Raw genomic sequence first — 12,264 nt, 5'->3', positions numbered from 1 at the left:
TGCTACCAAATTGGCTGCTTATCTATCTGGAAGCATACACATGAGAGATACAAAACCTATCACACTTCCCAAGGAAAATGCTACCAGGAACTACACTGGAAAAAAACAAATTTGTAATTTTCACTGTTTCTACTAATTTTATTCAATTAAATTAAAAATCCATACAATTATGAATAGAGAAAATGGGCAACCTGCACCATTCTCAGCATGCAGACTTCACACTAGGGAAAGAACACTGAGATGTGATCCACATTATGAAGAAATTATATAGTACTCATTCAAAATTCATGTAATGGTTAAAAGAGAAAAATTGGGGGAAAAAAGACAAAATGTGGTACAACCTTATGCTCACCTAGAAGCAGCATAGCCACAATGAAAATAAGTATTTTCCAACATTTGTTGAGAATCAAAGTCACATCAAAGTTCCACTTAAATATTCAATCACATTAAATCAAAGATGTCATTACAGAAAGGCTCAACAACTTCTAAAGATGAAATGGCATTTATAGATAGATTTAAGCCTATCGAAACTTAGTTTGTGATATACTCACAATGTCTATTACCAGCAAGTAAGTGTAACTACTACTATGTTGTAACCAGTTATATTATTAGGATTATATTTTTTAGAAAAAACTTTTTATTTAAGGCCATTTTAAACTGTCACTGACATTAAGAAACCTTACATGCTAAAGGAAAGAAAAAAGAGAGAGAAAACTATGTCACAACACTTACCAAACTGACTAAGGACTGAGGACTGAATAACAGGTGGTTTTAGATCCCAGGATGATATGGTAGTTGTGGTGGTGGTAGAGATACTATTGTTTTCTTGAGAGGTAAACTGATCCAGCGCTGGAGATTTTAATTGGTCCAAGATTTGGGATCCAGTAGAGTTTGCCAATTTAGAGGATCTGAGTTCTCCAAAGCCAGAACAAACAACTGCAGACTGCCAAAAGACAAAAAAAGAAGAGGGGAAAGAGTGAAGTATTCAAAAAATAATTTGAACATAACCATAGGGGATCAATGCCTACAGATGCAATCTGGCAGCAACCAAAACCTCTTTATTCCTAGATTACAAATAAAGGAACAATAAAACATTCAGCAGTTGTAGCATATGTCCAGATCCTCTTTGGTTATCACCGCACAATGGTAAAACCCACAGGTTGATAAAAGAACAGTTTAACAAAATTAAAGTACAATATGATACTAATACTAAAGGGAAAAAAGGAAAAAAAAAAACCCAGACCAACCAAAAAAAACCCAAACAAACAAGAAAGCAAAGCAGAAAAAAAAAACCACAAAAACAAAACAACAAACCAAAAATCCAACAGTGATGCACAATGCAATTGCTCCCCACCTGCTGACTGATACCCAGGCCAACCAGAGCAGCAATTTGGGCCTTCCGGGTATCTCCCCTCAGTTTATATACTGGGCATGACATGCTGTGGTATGGAATACCCCTTTGGCTAGTTTGGGCCAGGTGTCCTGTCTCTGCTTCCTCACAGCTTCTTGTGCCCCTCCTCACTGGCAGAGCATGAGAGACTGAAAGGCCATCAATCAAGAATAACTAAAACATTGGTGTGTTATCAGCATTGTTCTCAGACTAAAGCCAAAACACAGCACTGCACCAGATACTAGGAAGAAATTAACTCTATCCCAGCCAAAACCAGGACACACCAATACAACTTCCACAACTGACTGCAACAATACTGATACACTTTAATCCATGCATCTCAAAATAGCATGTATTTACTAATAGTTGAACTGATTTTCAGAGAATACATGCAAATGCCCAATTTCAAGCCCTCACAACTGACTCAGAAATAAGCAGGTTTCCACAAAAAGCAGTCAGATAAGTGCTAGGAAATAACACACTGCAGTTTTCTAGCATAGAAGTCTTCAGTATAAACAAGCAATTTCATCATTTCAGCATGCAGTAAACACATCTGCTCTCTACTCAAAAATTAACACAAGTACTTTGTGTAAACCAAGAAACAACTACTTCACAAAGCCAGAAAAAAAAGTAATCTTTTTTTATGTGTGAATGTAAGGAATGGAATTAATAATTCACTGCAACCTGAATTTTATAAATACTGAATCATCTCATAAATGACCACTACTGGAAAAGCTGTTTAACCTGAAATATTTACTCATGAAGAATATTTAGAAAGCATAAGATAATTTTACCAGACTTTGAGGAGAATAAGAGTTTACAGCACTGGAGATGCCAGTTCCTGATGCCATCTGGGTGCTGTGCTGTGAATTTGTGAAGACGAGGGCTTGGCCAAAGGTCTGCTCTTGTGAAGCCTCAAATGAGTTGCCTTCTGTCTCTTGGATAGAGGTCACAGGCTTTTGAATCACTGTTACCAAATCAATGCTATAAGAAAAAGCAAAGTTTGGCTGGAGTAAACATGATGATTAGGCTACACTGAAATTGGAGAAAGCACTAACAATACTAAAGATGCCATACCGGCAACAGAATTATTACTAAGTCTTTTCAAACGTTGCTTGTCTGCCATACAAAAAGAAGCAAAATAGAGGTTTTTGACAGAAAGTAAAATTCTGCTAGCCAAAACCTTCCACTACAGTTAAAATATAAATTATCTTTGCTCTCTTTTCAAACATTATCAAATTTGTAACATTATTATCACATAAATAATCTATAAGATTAATATAACCAAGTAACCAGAGACACATCAAAATCATAGAATGGTTTATGTTGGGAGGAACCTTAAAGCTCATCTAGTTCCAATCCCCTGTCATGAGCAGGAAAACCTCCCACTAGACCAGGTTGCTCAAAGCCCCATTCATCCTGGCCTTGAACACTTCCAGGCAGCCACAGCTTCTCTGGGCAAACTGTGCCCGTACCTCACCAGCCTCATAGTAAAGAATTTCTTCCTTGTTATCTCATCTAAATCTCTCCTCTTTCATCTTAAAGCCATTCCCCCTTGTCCTGTCACTACATGCTCTAGCAAAAACTCCCTCTCCAGAATTCCTGTAGGCCCCCTTTAAGGTACTGGAAGGCTGATCTAAGGGCCTCCCCTGAGCCTTCTCTAGTTAAACAATCCCAACTCTCTGAGCCTGTCTTCATAGGAGGTGCTCCAGCCCTCCGATCATCTTCATGGCCCTCCTTGGGACTCACTCCAAGAGATTCACGTCCCTCTTGCATTGTTGCCTCCAGAGCTGGATGAAGTGCTCCAAGTGAGGTCTCACCAGAGCAGAGTAGAGGAACAGGACCACCTCTTTAGGCCTGCTGGTCATGCTCCTTTTGATGGAGCCCAGCTTATGGTTGGCTTTCTGGGCTGCAAGTACACACTGTCAGCTCATGTTGAGTTTCTCATCAATCAACATCCCCAAGTCCTTCGCCTCAGGGCTGCTCCCAATCCTGTGTCCGCCCAGCCTGTAGTCCTGTTTGGGATTGCGCTGACCCTCGTGCAGGACCTTTCATTTGGCCTTATTGAACTTCATGAGTTTTCACTGGCCCACCTCTCAAGCCTGTCAAGGCCCCTGTACATGGCATCCCTTACCTCCAACACGGGATCTAAGTCCTACCTCTGTATAGGGTGGGTATGAATAAAGCCACACATGCACCAATTGAGTGAATGTGTGATCACATGGAAGTCACAAAAGCAGCAGAAATAAAAGCTAAGTTTCTCAGATGGTAGGCACATATCCAAAATTAATCTACCACACATAGGTGAGCAGGATGAGAAACATTAATTATCTTATATTTAGAATTAATTACTAACCCCTAGCATAGGTTTATCCAAGGAAAACCAAAGCATTCAGACAATAAACCTACTCCAAAAACTCTGACTTCAGTTTATCCTAAATATACTTCAGGTTTCTGCTGAAGAGCTGCTTCCAGCACTTTCATTGGCATAGAAATCTTAATGCCTAAACATTTCTTATCTTGGCACATAAGAACAAAAATAATAATCACAAAAGAACCACAAAACAATACACACAGCAAAACCAACCAAACAAACCAGAAAACAGCACATGCATACCAAACACCAAAACATCAGAATTTGATTCTTCTACAGTGTTGTGGTTTAGACCCAGCTGGTAACTCAGCACTACGCAGCCATTAGTTTTTACCATACACACACCCACAAGTGGGATAGGGAGGACAATCTAAAGAATGTAAACCCCATGGGCTGAGACAGGAACACTTTAATAACTAAAATACAATATAATACTACTAATAATAATGATAAGGGAAATAACAAGCAAGAGAATGAAAAACTAAAAGGGAAAAAACAATAAACCCAAGTGATGCACAATACAAGTGCTCACTACCCAACGACTGATACCCAGCCCGACCCAAGCAGTGATCTGGGCCTTCCAGGTGGCTCCAACCGGATTATATACTGGGCATAATGTGCTGCGGTATGGAATACCCCTTTGGCTAGTTTTGGTCAGGTGTCCCGTCTCTGCTCCCTCCCGGCTTCCCATGCCCCTCCTCACTGGCAGAGCATGAGAAACTGAAAAGACCTTGATCAGGGTAAGCATTATTTAGCAACAACTAAAAAAGTGGAATGCTATGAATATTGTTCTCAGACTAAAGCCGAAACACAGCACTACACCAGCTACTAAGAAGGAAAAAAATAACTGTTAGAGCTGAATCCAGGACAGTGTCCACCCCTCATTCCATACCATTCACACCATGCTCAGGTCCCATGTTTTTCAATATGCCATCGCTTTTTGTCTCTTGATAGATATATATATGTACACGTACATACACACACACACAAAGAGAGAGATATCATTCCTCAGTCCATGGTCTACCCCTATAAAGTTTGTTGAGACCATTTAGACCATGATGTAAAGCTTCATCTGTCGTAACTGTCCTTCGGAAGAGAAGAGATGGTGTGTGGTGTTGGATTGTTGCTGGCTGACATCACTGTTGAGCTTAGCTGGATTCATCAAAGCTCATTCCTTGTTGGGGTGATGATCAAAGGGAAGTCGGGTTCAGTCAGTGGTGATCTGATGACAATACTGGGAGATTCATGCTGCTGCTGCTGGCTTTCCATGACTTTATTCTCTGCCGATGATCATGACAGCACATACATTATTTTCAAAACCCAGAGTGGCAGAGATGGGTATTTAGCTGTTCTAGAACTGCTACACAGCAGTCAACAGCATATAATTGAGTTCATTGGCTGTTTTCCCCAAAATTAAATCCCCTTGAGGTACACACCAGACTTTACCATCTTCCCGCAAGGACACCCAAGTCCTTGAGCAAAAGCAATCCCACAAATGGGATTTCCTTTACCGGAAGCAGGAATAACGCAGGCTCTCTTTCCCAGCAGAATCTTTATGTGCACCACAAGAAACTTTATCCCCCAATACAGTAAATAAAACTTCTAATTGGGCTGGGCCAGCACTGTTGGCAGATCCCCTAGTGTTGACTAACTAGGTGACTTTTGCCAAATGTGTATCCCAATGTTTGAAAGTCCCACCAGCCATTGCTCTCAACATAGCTTTTAACAGCCTATTATACCATTCAATTTTCCCTAAGGCTAGTGCATGATAAGGGATGTGGCATACTCACTCGATGCCGTGTTCTTCTGTCTAAGCGTCTATAAAGTTGTTCCAGAAATTATTCCCATTGTCTGACTCAGTTCTTTCTGGGGTGCCGTGTCACCACAAGACTTGTTTTTCAAGGCCCAGGATAGTGTTCCTGGCAGCGGCATGGGGCACAGCGTATGTGTCCAGCTTTGCCTTGGTGGGTTGGTGGGAGTGTGATACAGCCAATCTGCCAGACCTCCTTGTATTTTTACTTCAGCCATCGACCTCAATAACAAGAGACTTTAAATGTTTGGCTTGCTTAATTTCAGCAGGTTTCACATTCACTGCATCTCTGCCTCATTGGCCTGAAGTGTCATGGGACCACCAGGCTAAAAATAATTCACCCTTATGTTGCCAATCTAAATCCATCTGAGCCACTTCAATCTTTGCAGCTTTATCCACCTGTTGGTTGTTCTGATGTTCCTCAGTGGCCCTACTCCTGGGGACTTGAGCATCTATGTGGTGTACCTGGGAAGCATTATCTTGCCACAGTGTGCTGTGCCCAGATGGGTTTACCTCTGCATTGCCAATTGCTCTGCTTCCATTGCTGCAACCACCCCCACAAGGCATTTGCCACCATCCATGAGTCAGTATAAAGTACTGGCAGCTTTTCTTGTTCAGCAATGTCCAAGGCCAGCTGGATGGCTTTCACCTTGGCAAACTGACTCGATTCACCCTCTCCTTCAGCAGTTTCTGCAACTTATCGTAGGGGACTCCATACAGCTGCCTTCTATCTCCAATGCTTTCCCACGCTACAGCAGGACCCATAAGTAAACAAGCTATACTGCTTCTCACTTTCTGACAGTTTATTGTATGGTGGGGCCTCTTCAACACGCATCACCTCGTCCTCTGGTAACATTCAAAAACCTGTGCCCTCTGGCTAGTCCATGATGACTTCTAGGATTCCTGGATAACTGGGATTAACTATTTGAGCTTGTTGTGTGATTAGTACTGCCCACTTACTCCATGTAGCATCATAGCAGTCATCCAATATCTGAAGGGAGCCTATAAGGATGCTAGAAAAGGACTCTAGCGATAGGACAAAGGGTAATGGGTTTCAACTTAAACAGGGGAAGTTCAGGTTAGATAGAAGGAAAAAGTTCTTTACTACAAGGGTGGTGAAGCACTGGTCCAGGTTACCCAAAAAAATTATAAATGCTCCATCCCTGGCAGTGTTCAAGGCCAGGTTGGACAGAGCCTTGAGTGACATGGTCTAGTGTGAGGTGTCCCTGCCCATGGCAGGGGGGTTGGTACTAGATGATCCTAAGGTCATGTCCAACCAAAACCATTCTATGATTCTATGCGCAGAAGAGATCCTGCTTTTGAACATCCTACCCAGCATAGGCAACCAGGGTGCCAGCAGGAGCTGTGCTTTAGTACCAATCACTTCAGAAGCAGCTTGAATCTCTTCAGCTGAAAAAGAGATACTGGCAGTTTATGAAGTAGAGCTGACCTCGGATGCTCTGTATCCCTAACTCCAAAAGGTGAGGGGTCAACCTCAAATCTCCCCTGGAACTTTCTGCCAGAGGCTCCAGGTAGGACCATTCTCCCTGGCTGCAACGTAAAGCACATTTTTCACACCTTGCCCAGTCCTGACTAGTCCAAGGGCTACTGAATGAACTATCTCTAATTTAACTTGTTCAAAGGCTTGTTGTTGCTCAGGGCCATATAATGAAATAGTTCTTCCAGGTCACATGACAGAGAGGGTTTACAATCAGACTGTAATTTGGAATGTGCATTCTCCAAAACCCCACAACACCTAAGAAAGCTTGTGTTTCCATCTTATTAGTTGGTGGAGATATTGCTGTTACCTTGTTGATCACATTGGGGGGGGGATCTGGAGATGTCCATCCTGCCATTTTATTCCCAAAAATTCTATCTTCTGTGCAGGTCCCTTGACCTTACTCTAAGGCAAAACCGGACTTCAGAAGGATTTGTATTATTTTCCTCCCTTTCTCAAAAACTTTTTCCACTCTATTGTCCCACCCGATAATGTCATCTATGTATTGTAGGTGTTCTGGAGCTTGCACGTGTTCCAGTGCAGTCTGGATCAGTCCATGGCAGATGGTAGGGCTGTGTTTCCACCCCTGGGGCAGTTGATTCCAAGTGTACTGGATGCCCCTCCAAGTAAAAGCGAACTGTGGCCTGCACTCTGCTGCCAAAGGAATTGAGAATAATGCATTGGCAATATCAGTTGTGGCATCCCACTGTCCTGGGTTCAGCAGTAGCAGTCATGTTTTTCCTTTGTGGTAGCTGGTGCAGTGCTGTGTTTTGACTTCCAGCCTGGGAACAGTGTTGGTGAAGCCGATGTTTTCGGTTGTTGCTAAGTGATGTTTACCCTGACCAAGGACTTTGTGAGGCTCATGCTCTGCCAGGGAGGAGGGGAAGCCAGGAGGAAGCAGAGATGGGGCGCCTGACCCAGGCTAGCCAGGGAGGTATTCCATACCACAGCATGTCATGCCCGGGGTGGGGGGTAACTGGGAGTTACCCGGAAGGACACGGGCTTCCGGGTGGGACTCGTTTCTTGGCCGGTGGTATCGTATTCTCTTCCCTTGTTATTTTCCCTTATCATTGTTGTAGTTGGTAGTAGCGGTGGTGATTTGTGTTGTACATTGGTTGCTGGACTGTTCTTGTCTCAACCCGTAGGAGTTGCACTCTTTCGATCCTCCTCCCCCTTCCTCCGGGAGCGGGGAAGGGGAGAGCCCCGGGGGGGGGGGGGGGGCCTCGATTGTTGTCAGCCCAGCACCACTCACTGGGAGTGAGTGAACAAGTTGCCTGACTGGGTTTAAACCATGACACCCACTTAGCTGACTTTGACCACAATGGTGGTGTGACTTCGTTCAGACCACGATAGTCTACTGTTAGTCTCCATTCTCCATTAGACTTTTGCACTGGCCTTATGGGGCTCTTAAAGGGTGACAGGGTCCTGCTGATCACTCCTTGGCTCTCCAGTCTATAGATCAGCCTATGGATGGGAATCACTGAGTCTCGGTGCCATACTGCCACCAGTGCACTGTTGTGGTCGCAACTGACACTTCTTCTTCAACCTTCAGCAACCCCACAACAGAAATGTCCTTTGAGAGACCAGGCAAGGTGGACAGCTGCTTAATTTCCTCTATCTCCAAGGCAGCTATACCAAAAGCCTATCAGTGCCCTTTTAGGTCCTTGAAGTACTCTCTCCTGAGATAGTCTATGCCAAGGATGCATGGAGCCACTGGACCAGTCACAATGGGGTGCTTTTGCCGCTCCTTCCCAGTCAGGCTGATTTCAGCCTCCAGTACAGTCAACTCTTGGGATCTTCCTGTCACTCCAGAAATACAAATGGGTTCTACCCCTTGATAGCTTGATGGCATTAGTATACACTGTGCACTGGTGTCTACTAGAGCTTAATACTCCTGTGGGATTGATATGCCAGGCTATCTGATCTACAAAGTCCAGTAAACCCTATTGTCCCTCTCATCCACCTGACTGGAGGCAGAACCCCTCTAACAGCAATCATAAGATTCTTCACTTACTTCTTGTACAAAGGGTTTAGAATTCTTTATCATAGGAATAAGAGACTGGAGAATCAACTTTCCTGGGAAGATTCTCCTTCACAGTTGTTTTTACTTGCAATTCATGTACCCATTCCTCCAGAACTGAGGTAGGTTTTCCATCCCATTTTCTCATGTCTTATCCATGATCCCACAAGTAAAAGCATAGGGTGCCCCATGGTATGTACTTCCTATATCTTCCCTCTCAAGCAACAGTGCACTTACTGTTAATAGCCGAGATGTGTGTCTATACAAGCGGGGAGCTGGTTATATAGTCTCTCAATTGCTTGAACTCCTGGGAAAGGAGTTTTTTCACAGCTGAAAATGATGGAGGGCGAGAGATTGTCTTCAAACTCCTGGAGCTGATGACTCACTTCATTCACTGTTGGTGCTGCTGCATCTCTCCAGCTCATCAATGCCAATAAGTTGGCATTAGATCATGGCACACTGTGTAAATTTCCACCACATGGGTCATGTACATTCAACTTCACCTGGATCTACAGGTGTATCCCTGGCATGCGACTTATGATAGATCATCTCTAGAACAGCTAATTCCCTCCAGTACTGGAGGTCTTTCTCTATAGTGGTCCCTTTGCCTGGGCAACAAATAACATTGTCCTTGTAGGGATACGTTTCCTTCACAGCTGCCAAGAGCTGCCTCCAGAGGCTGAGGATTCCTTTCTCTTTCACAATCTCTTTGTGGATTCCCCCTTCCCTAGCAAGTGATCCCAGCTGACTGGCTTCAGTACCCTCTAATTCCAGACTGTTGTTCCCATTGTCTCAGCATTGGAGCATCCAGGTGATGATGTGCTCATTTGGAAGATGGCTGAAATCTTTTCGCATGTTCCACAGTTCAGTCAAGGACAGGGATTGAGTAGTTATCTCTTGCTCTGACTCTTGTCTGTTTCTTGCAATGGTTCCTCTAGTTCTGGTGTTGCCCCCCCCCTAGTTCTGGTATTGACCCTTCTTCATCTTTCTTCATGAGTTACTTTTTGTTTCCATCTCCTCTTGCATATACGGGCAACTGATCGCAGCATGGATTGGTCCTTTGGTTCAGCTGCAGTGCCTGCTGCCGGGGTTGCAGTGGCTGCAGTGCCTGTCGCTGGGGTTGCAGTGGCTGCATTGCTCCTTGTCTGGGATGGAGGAGCCATAGTGTCTGTTGCTTAGCCATGAGATCCAGAGACCTTCTTTTCCCCTTGAGGGTACTGGATAGTGCTGAGCAGGGCTCTGCAGGTGTAGGCCAGGCCCCAGCACATTGCAGTTATTTGTACCTCTCTGTTATTACCAGAATGACAGCATGCTTTTCCAAAGCATCTTACTAGTTTTCCCTGTTTCCACACTTGTCCATGAGTGAAGTCCCAAAGCACTGGAAGGGCCCACTGGCCTAGGTACTTGCTCATACTATCCCACACACCCTGCTACTCATGACTGTCCAGCCTTGGGGAAGATCTCTTAGTGGCATTCTTTGACAGCTGTTTAACCTTAAACAAGACCTGAACCATATTCAACAACATGCTGGTTCCCAGCAAAACGAGCAGGTTGTTTTCAAGGGTACTCAAAGGATATTCAAAACCTTTTAAAATTCTCAGATCCTACTGTAAACAGCCTGATGGTAGATGGGAAGGTGTGGGAGGATGTCTCCTCCACAGGTTTGTCCTCTGAGGAGTTAAAAACAAGAGGCATAATTATTAGTAGTTCCCATTAGATGGCTCCTGAGAACACATATCAGATCAGTTTCATGACCAGCAAGTCTATCACAAGCCATTATTAAAAAGTACAGCAAAAGAAGAACCTTAGCCCAGGACCCATGGATGATAAACATCACTGCAGGGAAGGCATACTCCAAGTAAGGTGTGACATAATGCAACTCCAAGACCAAGCACAACAACTCTGAGAGCAAATGAATCAACATTTTGACAAGTGACTATTAATCCAATATAATGAATGCTTATCGCAAATTTGTTTTGTCAGATTGTTCAGGATTCAGCTGTAGAAGTTATTTTTCTCCTTATTAGTAGCTGGTGCAGTGCTATGTTTTTGACTTTAGTCTGAGAACAATGCTGAAAACACACCAATGTTTTTATTTCTTGCTAACTAATGCTTACTCCGATCAAGGACTTTTCAGTCTATCATGCTCTGCCAGTGAGGAGGGGCAAAAGAAGCCAGGAGGAAGCAGAGACAGGACATCTGACCCAAACTAACCAAAGAGATACCACAGCATGTCATGCCCAGTATATAAACCGGGGGGAGTTACCCAGAAGGCCCAGGTCTGGCTGCGTATGAGTTGGCAGGTGGTGAGTAACTCTATTGTGCAACACTTGTGTTTATTATTTTCTTTTCCTTTTCCCCTTTTAGTTTTATATTCTCTCCCCTTGTTATTTCCCTTATTATTATTATTGGTGGTAGTAGTAGTGGTTTTGTATGGTACCTCAGTTATTGGACTGTTATTATCTCAATCCGCGGGATTTACATTTGATTCTCTTCCCCACCCCTCTGGAAGTAGGGGAAGGAAGAAGGGGGGAGTGAGAGAGCGGCTACGTGGTTCTGAGTTACCAGCTGGGCTTAAGCCATAATACAGACCTGTCATTATCTCAACCCTTCATGCCCCATGCTGGGCACCAAAAAGGACCGAGGTGAGTAGCTCGAGAGAGGATGCCTTCAACACCGGAGCGGGGGGGAGAGCAGCGTCCAGGAGCCTCAACTCAGACTGACAAGAGCCACCGAGGGAGCCTCAAGTCCTCGACAGGACCTGCCCAGGAGCCGGCAGCTCAGCTGACGCGAGCAGCTGACTCACACGGGGCGGAGCCTGAAGCAGGGGCACCAACCCTGACTAGTTAAAAACCTGCCCCAGGGAGCGCAGTGAGGCAGTTTGCGCGGGCGGGTGAGCAGGATGGTGAGCACTCGTCGTATGATCAGGGCCCGGTCTGGGAGCTCTGCTCTGGCTGCCCCGGCGGTAGGCACCCAGACAGAGCCGATGAGAGGGGAGGCTGCAGTGCAGAGCTCAGGGTGTAGAGTGCCTGCACTGGTCTCGTGAGGGGAGAGTGCACAATGGGCAGGGCTGCACTCGGTGCTCCCTGGTGGAGGTGCTCCTGCAGCAGGGGCTCAGCTGCGGGATGCTGTTAATAGGCTGCGAAATGTCAGGGAAGCTGAGAGGAAGCAG

The 12,264-nt window shown here is 44.6% G+C and overlaps 1 protein-coding gene across 1 annotated transcript in view; it reads right to left on the bottom strand.

Moving 5' to 3' along the window:
- Positions 1 to 12,264, bottom strand: part of LOC130603762 (ubiquitin-associated protein 2-like) — a 150,599-nt gene that overhangs the window by 64,813 nt on the left and 73,522 nt on the right. The window contains exons 10-11 of the mRNA XM_057417774.1: positions 2,185 to 2,374; positions 733 to 943 (exon numbers count right to left, since the gene is read on the bottom strand). Coding sequence (XP_057273757.1) covers positions 733 to 943; positions 2,185 to 2,374 — 401 coding nt within the window. The remainder of the gene's footprint in view (positions 1 to 732; positions 944 to 2,184; positions 2,375 to 12,264) is intronic.

This window comes from Pezoporus wallicus, unplaced genomic scaffold (assembly GCF_028554395.1).
Source record: "Pezoporus wallicus isolate ANWC-B61680 ecotype Strahan unplaced genomic scaffold, APGP_CSIRO_Pwel_v1 contig_2545, whole genome shotgun sequence".
NCBI classification, from domain to species: Eukaryota; Metazoa; Chordata; class Aves; order Psittaciformes; family Psittacidae; genus Pezoporus; species Pezoporus wallicus.
Note: the sequence above shows the minus strand (reverse complement) of the source record. Positions and strands in the feature narration are given on the sequence as shown.